General features: G+C 58.0%; 1 protein-coding gene across 1 annotated transcript; it reads left to right on the top strand.

Annotated features, from left to right (window-relative positions):
- Positions 1 to 1,142: 1,142 nt before the first annotated feature.
- On the top strand, positions 1,143 to 10,347 carry FBXO41 (F-box protein 41). The gene is made up of 12 exons (XM_068564922.1): positions 1,143 to 2,041; positions 3,565 to 3,790; positions 4,299 to 4,372; positions 4,640 to 4,998; positions 5,781 to 6,022; positions 6,256 to 6,371; positions 6,492 to 6,644; positions 6,810 to 6,905; positions 8,329 to 8,447; positions 8,606 to 8,764; positions 10,038 to 10,153; positions 10,285 to 10,347. Exons 1-12 carry the CDS (start codon positions 1,143 to 1,145, stop codon positions 10,345 to 10,347), a joined length of 2,622 nt encoding a protein of 873 aa, XP_068421023.1.
- Positions 10,348 to 14,725: the final 4,378 nt, after the last annotated feature.

Here is a 14,725-nt window from a genome sequence, read left to right as displayed (position 1 = left end):
GGATCCCACAAGGCAGGGGAAGGGTGACCGGAAGCCAGAGATGAGGGGGGATGGGCAGCAGGCGTTCAGGGTGACCAGGAGTGGGATGCCAGGAAGGGTGGTGACTTGTGCCAGAAGGAACCTGGAGAAGACAAGTATCATGGCCCTTGAAGCAAAGGGCAGAGCAGGGATGGGAGGGAGTGGGACAGAAGCAGGAACGGGAACAGTGACATACATAGGTATCATCAGGTGAGGTGACATCTTGGTCACTGCAACATGGTACCAATAGTCCAGCTGGTCTAATGAGTGTGGTTTGCAAGACACGAAATAAGCATTTTTTTTTTTTTGAGATGTAACAAGCTAGTACATATAGTACACTAATCGTAAGTGTACATATGTATAAACTGTATAACCTTACATATACACCTGTATAACCACCACTCATATCAAGATAGAGAACATTTTCAGCATTACATGAAGTTCCCTCCTGCCCCTTTCCAGTCTGTACAGGCCCCAGGGGTAAACTCTATTCTGACTTCTATCATCATCAATTTAGTCTGTTCTTGAACTCCATATGTGTGGAATCCAGCAGTATGCAATCTAGTCTGGCTTCTTTCATGCAGCATAATATTAAATGGATTCACCCATGTTGTTGCATGTACCAGTGGTTCCTTTTCTTATTGCTGGGTAACATCCCATTATGAATATAACACAATTTATCCATTCTACTGGTGATGGGCACTTCGGTTATGTCCGGGTTGTAACTATTATAAATAAAACTAATGCTGTTTTTTTTTTTTCTGTCTTAGAGAATTCTCATTCTTTCTCACTCTCATACATGCACAGCCCTCACACAGGTACTGGAGCAGGCCAGTCCCCTCTGGGAGGTCTGGCCATTGGTCTCCCCTCGCCTCTCTCTTCTGGGCACGTGTTTTCTGGGGAAGTCAATTTTGTCATGGGTGGGGGATATGGGTTGGAGGTGGGGACGGATACCACCCTCCTAAGGCTTGCTCCCTCTCTTCTAGCCTCCTTGCCCCTGGCCGCCAGCGCCCTGAGTCTGCCTGACCCCTCAGGGGGGCTCGCCCGCGGCCCCCCATGAGCGCGCCCGGCTGACCCGCAGGGCGGCCGCGGTGGAGCCCGGGCGCAGCGGGTACGGCGGGACCATGGCCTCGCTGGACCTGCCCTACCGCTGCCCCCGCTGCGGGGAGCACAAGCGCTTCCGGAGCCTGTCGTCGCTGCGCGCGCACCTGGAGTACAGCCACACGTACGAGACGCTCTACATCCTCTCCAAGACCAACAGCATTTGCGACGGCGCCGCGGCGGCCGCGGCTGCCGCCGCCGCCGCCGCCGCCTCCGGTTTCCCTCTGGCGCCTGAGCCTGCCGCCCTGCTGGCCGTGCCAGGCGCCCGGCGCGAGGTCTTCGAGAGCACGTCCTTCCAGGGCAAGGAGCAGGCGGCCGGGCCGTCCCCCGCGGCGCCACACCTGCTGCACCACCATCACCACCACGCACCCCTCGCCCACTTCCCTGGCGACCTGGTGCCCGCCAGCCTGCCCTGCGAGGAGCTGGCTGAGCCGGGCCTCGTGCCCGCCGCCGCCGCGCGCTACGCGCTCCGCGAGATCGAGATCCCGCTGGGGGAGCTATTCGCCCGCAAGTCCGTGGCCTCCTCGGCGTGCTCGACGCCGCCGCCCGGGCCTGGCCCCGGGCCCGCCTCTGCCTCGCCCGCGTCTCCCTCGCCCGCCGATGTGGCTTACGAAGAGGGCCTGGCTCGCCTCAAGATCCGCGCGCTGGAGAAGCTGGAGGTGGACCGACGGCTGGAGCGGCTGAGCGAGGAGGTGGAGCAGAAAATCGCGGGCCAGGTGGGCCGGCTTCAGGCCGAGCTGGAGCGCAAGGCGGCGGAGCTGGAGACTGCGCGGCAGGAGAGCGCGCGGCTGGGGCGCGAGAAGGAGGAGCTGGAGGAGCGCGCTTCCGAGCTCTCGCGCCAGGTGGACGTGAGTGTGGAGCTGCTGGCCTCGCTCAAGCAGGACCTGGTGCACAAGGAACAGGAGCTGAGCCGCAAGCAGCAGTGAGTGGCCCGAAGGGCCTTGTGGGTGGGTGTGTCCTCGAATGTTCCTGAGTAGGTGACCACGCGTGTCACTGTGCCGCCGCCACCACCGTGGGTGTGGCTATGTATGTGGCCAAATTATATGGGATCGGTGGCCACTAGCATGTAAAGGTGGTGCGCGTGTGGCCAAGAGTGTCATGAAGGTGTGTGTTTAGGACTCTGAGTCCATGGCAGTGTGACCGCGTGTGTAAAGACGGTTTCTCTTCCTTTTCTATCCTCCTACCAAGGCCAGTTCCTGATTGTGACACCAGATCGTCTTCCCTTTTGCCTACTCAAAGACATGGCTCAATTCTCCCCTCTCCCTTTGCCCCCGTCAGGTTTTCCCTATCTACTGTATCATTACTAAAAACATACAGACATACGGTCCTTTCTCCACTCTGCCTAACCCTATCTCCCCCTTAAGCTACCGCCCCTTCTCTCCTCCTTACAGAAAAACTCCTTGAAAATATTGTTTCTACTCCTCGTCTTCAATTTCTTTCCCCGCTTTCTCTCTTGAACCCACTGTGATCAGTTGTCCACCTCCATCACTATCCTCCATGTCATAAATGACCTTCATGTTACCGAGGCCAAGTCATCTTCTTACTTGGCCCATTGGCAGCATTTGACACTGCTGATCCTTGAAACACCTCTTTAACTTGGCTTCTAAGACACTCTCCTTGGAATTACCGTCTCTCTTTCTATTGGCTTCTTTTCAGTCTTCTTTGCTGGCTTCTCCTCATTCCTCTGGTCTTTCAGTGTAGAATTATGAAGTACACAGATGTTATTTATTCGTCCCCATTGTGATATAAGCTCCGTGGGGGGCAGGAAGTTTTCTCTGCTTTGTTCACTGCTGGACACCCCAACACCTAGAATGGTGCCTGGCACCTAGAGGGTGCCTGTAAATGGTGAATGGATGCATGAACAACTGTGAATGCACTCGAGAGTAAATACTCACATGACTCTTAAGTGTACTGTGTGTCCGTGCAACTCCTGGAGGTTGGTGCAACTATAAGTGTGCTTTTCTGAATCTGAGACTGTTTCTGAAAGTGTGTGTGTTTGAATGTGTTGGTAGGACTGTGCCTCAGACTGTGTGCCTGTGAATGAACGGGATATGAGTACGTGTACATGAGCGTGGGGGGCTGTCTGCTGGGCTATGTGGACTCTAAGTGTGTGCCCGTGAGTGTTTCTGGAGGGAGGAGATGGCTGTGTGTGACTGAGCACGCCTGTGAGTATCTCTGTGGGGAGCAGGGTGTCTGGTTGTGTGTTTAGGGCTGGGTTGGTGGGGTGTACGTGTATGACTCGGAGTGTGCGCTTGCGTTTCTGTGTGTGCCGTTGTGTTGTGTGGGGCAGTGTTCCTGGGTGTGGTCTGTGTGTGCCCACGTGACCACGAGCGGACACTGCGGCCAGCTGTGCCCGTGTCTCTCCCTGCCGCTCAGGGTCTCCTCCGGAGGGTGGGTGGGCAGCCAGGCCACGGCACTGGGGTAAAGAGACTGCTCCGGGCCCAGGGAGGTGGTGCAGATTGACCAGTTCCTGAAGGAGACGGCAGCGCGGGAGGCCAGCGCCAAGCTGCGGCTGCAGCAGTTCATCGAGGAGCTCCTCGAGCGGGCCGACCGCGCCGAGCGGCAGCTGCAGGTCATCAGCAGCAGCTGTGGCAGCACTCCCAGTGCCAGCCTGGGCCGCGGAGGTGGGGGAAGTGGTGCTGGGCCCAGTACCCGGGGCCCAGGCAGGACGGTGAGTGCCCACCTGCCTTCCCTCCTCCACCTGCACACCTGACCCCCTACAACCATGCCTCATACATGGCCTGACAACCCCCCGCCCCACGATGTTCCGTGCTTCCTTCTTTGGCTCTTCCCCATGAGCAGATTCCAGGCCTGAAGTTGGGGTCCAGGAATAGGGGAGCCCCTCTGACAGCAGAAGTGCCAGCCCTGAGGCTGTAGTGAAATACCATCCAGCAACCCCAGTCCTCAGGCAGGGGTTTGCCTCTGCCCGTCCCTGCAAATGAGAGCCCAGGAGCCACAAGCCGGGGTCTGGGGTGCTTGGTGGGCGTGGGGAGGGGGCTGGTGAGCCTGCCTCTCTGGGCTGTCTATCTGTCTACTTGTCCATCTTTCCCAACTGTTCTCCTTCTTCTCTCTTCTCCACCCCCCCTTCTCTCCATCTTGTACCCTGTTTCTCCTGTTCCTTCTCATCCTCTGGCCTCCTCTGCCCCCCTGCCCTTCCTTCCCTCTCTGGGGGCCCACAGCGAGAACACCACGCGGGCCTGGCCATGCCTAGCACATACGCGGTGTCACGGCATGGCTCCTCTCCCAGCACAGGGTAAGCCGCGGGCCTGGCCCGCCCCACACAGCCCACCCTCCCCCTGGAAAGATCCACTGGCCCGCTGGCTGGCTGGCCCATCTGGGCCGTGGCTTCTCCTCCTCCCCCCGTCCTCCTCGGGTCACCTCTGTCTGGCTTTCCACACTCAGAGGGGACTCTTGGAAAGTAAGGTGGGTGGGTTGCCCTTGGCCAGTGGTGGGGTGGCATGGGGAGTTCAGGCAGGCCTAGGACCCCTTGCTCCTCACCATCTGGTCCACCCTACCCCAGGGCCTGCAGTCGCATCCCAGCTGCATCCCAGAGCTCAGGCTGCTATGACAGTGACAGTCTGGAGCTGCCCCGGCCAGAAGAGGGGGCCCCTGAGGACAGTGGCCCCGGGGGCTTGGGCACACGGGTCCAGGCTGCCAACGGCGGCTTGGAGCGGGCCCAGCCCCCTCGCAGCTCAGGCCTGCGGCGCCAGGCCATCCAGAACTGGCAGCGCAGACCTCGCCGACACAGCACGGAGGGGGAGGAAGGTGACGTCTCGGATGTGGGCTCCCGAACCACCGAGTCAGAGGCTGAGGGCCCCTCGGATGCCCCCCGCCCTGGGCCTGCTATGGCTGGGCCGTTGAGCAGCTGCCGGCTCTCTGGTGAGTCTTGGGAGGGGGACTGAGAGGCCAGTCTTTCCATGGTGCCAGGCACTCTCAGGGGACACAGGGCCGAGGCAGTAAATCTCCTGGGCTCCTGCACCGCCTTTCGCCTTGCCCCAGACTTCCCACAATGAGAATGACAAACTGCCTCCCACGCAGGGCCCAGCAAGTTTGGAGCAGGAGCTGCTGGGACAGGACGCTGCTGTAGCACAGGGGCACTCAGGTTGGGTATTGCACAAGGATGCCACAGCTCAGGGGGTCCCTTCACATGACATTCACAGGAGAGGAGTTGAGTGTTCAAACTGAAGCCTGGGGACAGCAGGGCGAACCCTCTCCTGTATCCACACAAAGCCATGTGCATATGTGAGTGGGTCGGGGTCAGGAGGCTGGAGAGTTCGGGTCAGGGTGCATGGCTGTGCCCCGGTGACTGCTCTGGGCAACCTCTCACCTGCATTCTGTTCACAGATGCAGAGTTTCTATCCAAGCCCCTTCCTTCTCCAGCCTTGACTCAGTCACCTCATCTAGGGGATGACTTTGGACTATGTGATGATATACGACCTTAAAAAGAAAGTTCCCTTGAGGAAGGGCCACCTTTTTCTAATTTGCAAAACTAGGAATGAGGGTGATGCAGAGGAGGGGGAAGCAGAGGCCCTTTGTCCCTCCTCCCAAGTTGCTGGTCCCCTGGCATGGTTCTGTCATGCCCATTCCTCCTGCAGCTCCTACCCTACCCCAGCTCCCCACCTATACCCCACACTGACCTTTGACCCCGTGATATTGTGCAGCCCGCCCTGAGGGAGGCAGTGGGCGGGGTCGGCGAGCCGAGAGGGGCAGCCCCTCACGCTCCAATGAGGTCATCAGCCCGGAGATCCTCAAGATGCGAGCCGCCCTGTTCTGCATCTTCACCTACCTGGACACGCGCACACTGCTACATGCCGCCGAGGTCTGCCGGGACTGGCGCTTTGTGGCCCGCCACCCTGCCGTCTGGACACGGGTGCTGCTTGAGAACGCCCGCGTCTGTTCCAAGGTGCCTGTCCCTGCCTGCCGCCCTGCCCTCCCAATCACCCATGCTGTGAACCCTCCTTTTCCCTGGCAGAGTCTGGCCCCGCAAGGTCTGGTCCTTGCAGCCTTTTACAGCACCCCAGCTCCAACCTGACTCCCCGAAATGCTCTCGTGAGGCCTCCTATCCTGGGGCTGGTCCACTTCCAGCCAACCAAACCCAGATCCCCTCATCCCCAGGTAACCCCTCTCTCCCTGCAGTTCTTGGCAATGCTGGCTCAGTGGTGCACCCAGGCCCACTCGCTGACACTGCAGAACCTGAAGCCCCGGCAGCGGGGCAAGAAGGAGAGCAAAGAAGAGTATGCCCGGAGTACCCGGTGAGGCCACGGTGGGTGGGTGGGGGTTGCTTCTGAGCTGCAGACCCAGAGTGATGTCGGGAAGCTTCCCAGAGGAGGAGCTGGCCACAAACAGTGCCCTGACCTCTTGGCTATCCCCAGGGGCTGTCTGGAAGCAGGGCTAGAGTCTCTGCTGAAGGCGGCTGGGGGGAATCTGCTGATCCTGCGCATCTCCCACTGTCCCAACATCCTCACTGACCGTTCGCTCTGGCTGGCCAGCTGCTACTGCCGTGCCCTGCAGGCTGTCACCTACAGGTGGGTCCACACTGCAAGAAGCAAGGCCTCGGGCCCCAGGGATCCCTGGGCTCTGCATATCCTTCCCCCAGGGCTCTCAGGCAAAGGGACCCAAGAGCTCTGTGGCCCAAGGGAAAGGAGCAGAGGCCACCAGAGTCGGTGGCCCCAGCTTTGTCTTTTCAACAGAAGCGCCACAGACCCGGTGGGCCATGAGGTCATTTGGGCCCTGGGCGCAGGCTGCAGAGAGATTGTCTCCCTCCAGGTGGCGCCACTTCACCCCTGGTGAGCCCAGGCAGGGGTGCGGAAGGGCAGGGTTGGGGCTGGGTGTGGGGCTGAGGACTGAGCAAATCTGGGCCCATTCCATATGCAGTTTGGGGTGACAGATTCACATTCATCAGTCTGTGTCTTCAGGCAACAGGAGCAGGGCTTCAGAATCAGACTTGGGATCATGTCCTGGCCGGCTAGCAGTGTGACTTTGGGCTACCCACTCGTGCCTTAGTTTCTCAACTGTAAAGTGAAGGGGGTATTAGATCTGTCGATCTTATTAGGACTATAGCTGGCTCAAATGAGATGTGTGCATAAAGGCTGCAGAGGCCACAGTGGGCTATTTACCACACTAGCTGGAAATAGCCAGGTTTGTTTGGCACATGAAAGGCAGTTCAGGGAGGTCATTGTATAATGTACAAAAGAGCTGGTTTTCCGAGAATCCAGGGTGTGAGATCATTCATCGCTTTACTTGGAATTCCTCAAACATACCAGGCTTTTTCACTCCCTGCACCTGCCCTGCAAGCCCCTCTCCACATGACACCTCCTTCCGGGTCCCCCAGTGTCCTGTCACTAACACCCTGGTAGAATTTGTCACTGCTCCCCTGTCTCCATTCCTCTTGCACCTTGTCCTGGCCCCTGCTGTAGTCCATTTTGCAAAAATTTCTCTATATTTCAGTCTACACCAGACTCATGTTTCTCAGGGCAGAGGCTGTGAATGTCCATTTCTGTATCCCTGGTACTGAGCACGTGGCAGATGCTGGGCGATTATTAAGTGATGAAGTGTTCAGGGAAGGAGAAAGTGTGGTGTGAGTGGTGGGCAGGGCCCAGCGAGCAATGAGTGTGGAAAGGAAGGTTTGGGCCAAGGTCAGAAGGCCTTGCCTAAGGGGTTTTAGATGTTTGCATTTTGTCTAGAAAGCACTGGGAAGCCACTGGGGGATTTTAGATCTTAAAAAACGGGATTACATCAGACTAGGAATGTTCTGTGTCATCCCCCCCACTGCCCATCTCTTGGAGGCAGGGACCATGTCTCTATGTCGCCACTGTGTCCCCAGGGCCCAGCTCAATTGTTCTTGGTCATGACAGGCACTTGAGAAGCTTTTGTTGAATGACTGAGTGAAAGGATATGGGAGTGAGGGGCTGGCTGTCAGCAGCCGCTGGATGAACTGGCAGGGAGACTAGTTGTATAATCAGATGAATATGGATGGTGGTCTGAACTGTGGGTTGAAAGTTATTCAGGAATCAGAATCTGCAGGTCTTGGCAGGAGGTGAGGGAGGGAAGGTGAGGTGAGGTCAGGGAAGATCCCAGGTTTCTGACTTGAACAGCTGGGTGGTTGGTGGGGCCTCGCCTTTGAGAGGCAGGTCCTGACAGAGAAGCAGGCTTAGGGTATCATGCAGCCAGGGGCTTCCCTGACAGCCCTCCCTCCACCCTGTTCTCCAGCCAGCAGCCCACGCGCTTCAGTAACCGCTGCCTACAGATGATCGGTCGCTGTTGGCCCCACCTCCGGGCCCTGGGCGTCGGGGGTGCCGGCTGTGGGGTGCAGGGCCTGGCATCACTCGGTGAGTCTTTCCTTGGGACTGGGGTAGGGGGTGATGGGAAGCAGGCGTGGATGCAACACTGAAATCCCAGAGGGACTCAGGGCTGCAGCCTGGGTGGTGGCAGGAGGTGACCTGGGGTGTTTGTCAGCAGGACCTTGCCTCTTCTTCCCTCTTCCTAGCGAGAAACTGCATGCGACTGCAGGTCCTGGAGCTGGACCACGTGTCGGAGATCACCCAAGAGGTGGCGGCTGAGGTCTGCCGGGAAGGCCTGAAGGGACTGGAGATGTTGGTGCTCACGGCCACCCCTGTCACCCCCAAGGCCCTGCTGCATTTCAACAGTGAGTGATGGGGAGCGTGGGGTGGGGTCCCACTGTTGCCTCTTACCATGTCTTGTCAGCAAGTAGCATAACCGACTCCCTCTCGCTCCTAGTCAGCAAACACCAGCACTGGGGTCAGATTGACCAGCGTTCTAGTCCTGGCTTTGCCACCAGTGCCTTCTGAGGCCAGTGTGGCATTTAAGGCCTGCCAGCATCTGACCCAAATGGTTCAGTTCAGTGGATATGTATTGCCTTGTGCTCTGTCCACGTTGGAGGCAGGAGCTGTTCAGCACCATCTACCATCTACCCCCACACGAGCCTCCAGCCAAGGGCAAAGGCAGAACAGGTGGGTTCTGGAACTGGCTGACCTAGGTCTCAGTTCTGGCTCTACTGATTATTAGCTGTGTGACTTTGGGCAAATTACTGTACTTCTCTTGGGTTCTGTATCCCCATCTTTTAAGCTGACTTCTAAACCGAATGAGTGGGAAGATTAATGAGATAATGTGTGTGAGCCCCCTAGAACACTTCTCAGAGGGCTCACACACACGCCTCCGCTGGCCCCTGCCTCCCTCCAGCCCCCGCTCCCCTCCCAGTCATTCCTCCACCTTCATTAAGGACACAGGTGCCCAGCTGGGGCTGCACACGCGCAAGGGTAGAGCATCATCCGGGACCATTTGGCCCCTGGCAGGACCTCACGTCCTGAGCACTGAAGGTTCCTCGACCTTCTTGTCATCTCCAGGATCCTCTTCTTACCCCACTTCAGCCTCAGGGCCCCACCCTGGACTGACCACCAGAACTAACTGCTTGGCCTCCAAAATCATAACCTTTAGAATCCTCTCAGCCTCCTGACCTTCTTGCTCCTCCTCCCCTGACCTCATGGCAACGTCCAGTCCCTTAAGCCCTCTGCTCCCCGCTTATTTGTTCCCTGCCTCCCTGCCTCCAGTGCTCCAGCCGAGATCCGTCAGCCTAACCTCAGCCACTCCGTCCTTGTAACTCATTTCCACATGCCCAGACCAGAGCACAGCGGTCCCCTCTGCCAGGGAAGGTGCTAGAGCCCCTGCGCATCTGGCTGTCGTCCACTCGGTCCTCCCAGAGTCCCCCACAGCCACTGCTCTTTGACCTCACCCTCCACCTTCTCCCCTTGCCCGGTTGAGCCCGGGGCAGCGTGGATCTGCTCCCAGTGCCTGGCACACAACTGTCTCTCAGAGGGTTCTGATTCTGTTAGTTAGTAAGAGGAGGGAAGACAGCCCCATTGCCCAGATCAGACATGGGCCCCCACCTTACCTTTTCCCAGGCATCTGCCGGAACCTCAAGTCCATTGTGGTCCAGGTTGGGATTGCCGATTATTTCAAAGAGCCCAGCAGCCCTGAGGCCCAGAAGCTGTTTGAGGACATGGTGACAAAACTCCAGGTGAGCAGCTGTCTCTGAGGCTGCCCAAGACCCCCAGTGGCATCCCTAGGTTGGGGCTGGTGACCTGGGTGTTTGAAGGGAGGGCTCCACCTGTCTGCCCTGAGGGGAACTAACGCAGGTTTGGTCTGCAGGCCCTACGGCGGAGGCCCGGATTCTCTAAGATCCTGCACATCAAGGTGGAAGGCGGCTGCTAACCCGGGTGGGGGGCGGCAGGGCCCCTGCCAGCCCCACACCAGGGCACTCTCTTTGGACCTCCAGAGGGACCCTGATTTGTACTAGACCTTTGGAGGCCTAGTGTTATCCCTGGCTTCTGGGGAGGGGTTGTCAGTCTCCTGTCCTGCTGGGACAGTGGAGCAACAGGCCTGACCCTGAGCACTGCCTCTCCAGGGCAGGGGCTTGGACAGCCGTCCCCCGACTCCCACCCCAACCCCAGCTGGAGCAGCCTTCTGGGCCCAGTCAGCGAAGAGCTGAGTCCCACCAGCACTTGGTGTCATCGCCCTGAGGATCTGCAATAACCACCAGTGGCGCCTCGGCCGCTCGGGCTGCTGGGGCAGGTCTCCCCTTTGTGAGGCCCAGCCTCCTGGTCGGGAGCCTCTGTTAAGCTCCATGCCAGTGGGTTGCTCCACAAGGCAGCTCAGACTTGGCAAGGAGGGCTCTTCTCTTCCCCCTGCCCTGTCCCAGCCTTCTGTGGGGCACCCCCTCCAGGCAGCCCGCCGGGGCTCTGAGTCCGTATTTTCCAGGGATAACCCTAGCGGTCTGGGGATGTGGCCAGCCGAAAGTGAGAGGTAGGGGTGCAGCGAGGTAGTGGGGTGGGCGTGGAAGGGCAAGACGTTCGTCCAGAACTTCTCCCCAGGACATCGAGACCACCCCTCCCAAGGTAGAGAAAACTTCGAGTTTTTATTGCTGTAGAAAAGACAAGATCCCTCCCAGCCACCACATACCCACGACACACCAGAACTAAATTCAGAGCTAAAAGGTGCATGTTTCTATAACTTCCACCAATCCCGAGCCTCTGGGAAACGGTGTCAGCAGTGAGAAGCAGTTCCTGTCCTCAAGGAATGTACTTCTAATCCGGGTGCTTGGGCAGGAATCTGATGGTCTTTGGGTCCCCAAGGCTACGTGAGAGGGAATCACTAGGCTGCCCTCTGTGCTAGGGCCTGGAGGAGTCCGGAAGGAGGGTGGTTTAGTTTGCTTCCTCGTCTGGCTAGCTTGCTTGAAGATGTGGCTTTGGTAGGGAGCCAGACCCATGGGGCCAAGAATGAGGAAGAGCCCCCCCCTCATTGGACTTTTCCCCCTCCTCAATCTCCACTGGCCCCACAGGCTGAGGGCTGTGTTGGGGGTCTTCTGCCGGGGGCAGTGCTGGGACCTGAGCCAGAACCACTGGCTTAAAATGCAAATGGGGGCTTTCACCGACCCTTGCACGGTTCCCAGAGGGCTAGCTCCTGTCACTATGGCTCTAAAGACTCAGGTCTCCCCAGTTCCGCCTCTCAGGACTCCCACAGTGGCGCAAAGGCCGTGGGTCCTGCCAACCTTCATTTGGAAAGTTCTTTCAAACATTGATCTAGGTCCATCTTAGGGTTTCCTTCTCTCCTGTTACAGGGTGGGCTCTCAGTCCTAATCATTAGGCCACTGGTTCTGGCTGGGGCTGGGCTCCTCTAGTTTCTCAATCCTTTCCAGGAACCCAACTTTCTGCCGCAACCTGGCACGGACATCAGCCCCGCTCTGGGTTACCCTGCAAGGAGGCCTCCAGAGCTGGGACCCCCATAGGATCAGAAGTGTACCCAGCTCTCCTGGCTCCCCACTCAGCTGTGTCCTGGCTGTTTTCATTGTTGATTTTCCTCCCGTGGCTTGTTCTGGCCCTGCCCTTTGAAGACCCCAAATACCAAGGGTGGCACGTTGGCAACTCCCTGTCCAGTCCTGCACGAAGCCTTGGCTGTGTGGCATCCCCACCCCAGAGCAGCTGGTTCCATTGGCTCTTACCTCTCCAGCCCTGTCCCCAGGAGTCACGAAGGAGAAGCACAACTTTCCTCTGTCTGGGGCCTGGAAGGGAGGTGGAGGTCCACTCGGCCTGGTTGCCCTGGGTGTGTCTGTTCTGCTTTGCCAACTGCATCCTCCCTCCATAGCACCTGCTCCCTGTGACCCTCTGTCTCCTGGACAAAGCACAAAGGGATGCCCTGCTTGGCCTGAGCCTGTCCTACTGAGGGGCTTTTTCTGCCCTAGGTAGCCTCCATCCCTGAGTACAAGGCTTTGGGCAATTTCTCCCTGGGAAGATGCCCGCTGGAATGCCTGGCATCAGTTCTGGGAGAGGTCAGGGTGCACAGGCAGCAGGCTTGAGTGGGAGAAAGGTGGTGCTGAAAGGCCTGACGGTTGTCGTAGGTTCCTTCTGTGCAGTAGCGCCGAGCACCGCCAGCACTGGGGCAGCAGAGTGAACAAGACTCCCTTCTCCTGCTGGTGGGAAGTTTGCTTCTCAACAAGTTTGGCTGTTTCCAGGAAACCCGCCAAGCCCCCCGCCCTGTATTTTCCAGCTGAGTGTGTGAGGGATGTATGGGGTGCATATTGCACAGGTCCAAGCCTCTGCCCATGGGAACGATGGGTCACAGCCTGTACCGCTGCACACCTGGGGCTGACAGACTTGTGTGCCCTGGCCTTCATATCTGCCCTGAGAACTGGCGGGTTTGTGGGCTCCCCACCAGCTTGATGCTATTTTTGCCTCTCCCCAGGGGGATGAGCCCTGCTGCTGAGTGGAGAGCTTTTGTTTACTTGGTCACTTCTCTGGCAAGCACACAGCTAGGGCTGAGGAGGGCGAACAGGGACGGAGGGCCTGGCCATCCCTAGGAGCACCTTATCCTTCACTCACCCACAGGAGAGCCCTCTTGCACATCTCACACCTGATGAGATGCAAAAGAGGAGTATCTGTGAGAGCAAACCAACACAGGCCCTGCTCCAGGGGTCCCAGCATGTGTAGAGGCCCCATGGGTGATGGCCACTTGGTGTCCTTACCACCTCTCCTTGCCAGCCCAGCACCTGGGAGGCTTGGGGTACTTGGCTTGAGTATATCATGCTTTATTCAGGCTGCCTCCCCACAGCACTGGCAGAGAACAAAGGAGATGCTGTATCTGCATCCCTGAGGGACAGAAAGTGGGCTGCCCAGAACCATGGCTTTTCACTGGCCAGGAGACCACCTAAGGACCAAGGCAGCTCACGTTTTCCTAGTCCCATGAGAGTGGAGTTTGAGCCAGTCCCTCAGCAATTGCTGGGAAAAAAAAAAAAAAAAGCGCCACCTCCTTCCCAAGGCGTGCTGCTCCAAGGTTTGACTCTGTCCTTTGCCTTTGGGTCCCGCCTGTCCGCCTGGTCCTGGTCTCTAGTCCTCTGGGCTGCCGGTGGGGAGCTGCCCATGCCCCAGTCCCTCTTGGGCGCTAAGTTGAAGATCTTTCCAGAGGGACTATTGGTGCCAAAGACCCAGTTCCTGGTGGACTTGGGGTGAAAACGGGAGAGACAGTGACTGGGTGCAGGGCCCAAGTGCCCAGAGGAGTTAACTCATACCAATGGGATGTGTCCCAGCCCATCAGTCCCTGATGAGTGTAACTTCCCTCCCCCAGGGGCCTGGCACTTCTCTTTTTACCCCTGGTGGCTGTGCTTTCTCACCCAGCCTTGTCCCAGGCCCCATTTCTGTATATATTGCTGTGTATCATGTGTGTATTTATTCCCGGACAAGTGTGTTCATCTACAGCCTTGCCTGAGGATAAGGTTTAGGATTGGGTAAAGATCAGAATACCAGGCCCAACTAAGGCAACCAGCTCCTAGTCTGACCCCAACCCCTTGGGACCCTGGCCAGTCCCAAGACTGCCCCGACAATCAGCCAGGCTTCCCCGCCACAAGTCCGAGCCTTGTCTGCCACTGCTGGCAGGGCCCCAGGCCTCAGCTTTGCCCTGGCAGGGGTCTTGCATGCAGGGGCAGACTCGCCTCATGGCTGGTGCCAGTAGGCCTGGCTCTAGTGAGCCCTGCTGGCGGGGACCTCCACAACTGGCCCCAGGCCCTGCCTTCCCTGCACAGCCAGGCTGCAGTGGGCCTGAGCTGTGAGAAGGGAGCTTCCCTCACCCCAAGCACATCAGGCAGAGGGGTGGAGAGCATTTTTTGGTTTTGTTTCTGAAGTGGCGCCAGTACCTCCAGCCCCCAGGGGGCCTTCCCTGGCCCCACTTTTCTGCCCCACCCAGGCATCACCATCCCAGCACTTTGCTCCACATCACCCATAGATGCCCTTTGCTTAATGTACCTGAGCGTATGTATTTAAAAGGACTCAAATGGGCATCAGAATTTGTGGCTCTGTATCCAATAAAAGATGGTGAAACTGGAATCATATCTGCCTCAGGGAAGTAAATGGCAGGTGGCCACATCTGCCAGTCACCAAACATTCCTTCAGCTGAAATGCACTGAGGTAGGAAGGAGGTGGATGATCTGAATGGCATCAGTGAGGTGAACTGCAGCATTAGGAAGACCTGTCTCAGGACAGTAGACATCATTGCTGGAGGAAGGCCATGCAGGTTACTGACCGTGCCATAGCTTTCAATGTGT

This window comes from Eschrichtius robustus, chromosome 15, assembly GCF_028021215.1.
Source record: "Eschrichtius robustus isolate mEscRob2 chromosome 15, mEscRob2.pri, whole genome shotgun sequence".
Lineage (NCBI taxonomy): Eukaryota > Metazoa > Chordata > Mammalia > Artiodactyla > Eschrichtiidae > Eschrichtius > Eschrichtius robustus.
The sequence above is the reverse complement of the archived record's forward strand: the minus strand, read 5'-3'. Positions and strand labels throughout refer to the sequence as shown.

Bases quoted from the DNA above. Each gene is read 5' to 3' on its own strand.
- FBXO41 (XM_068564922.1), top strand. From the start codon at position 1,143: ATGGCCTCGCTGGACCTGCCCTACCGCTGCCCCCGCTGCGGGGAGCAC. The intron at 4,373-4,639 runs GTAAGCCGCGGG...ACCCTACCCCAG, and splicing joins GGCTCCTCTCCCAGCACAGG to GGCCTGCAGTCGCATCCCAG. The intron at 6,645-6,809 runs GTGGGTCCACAC...TCTTTTCAACAG, and splicing joins CTGCAGGCTGTCACCTACAG to AAGCGCCACAGACCCGGTGG.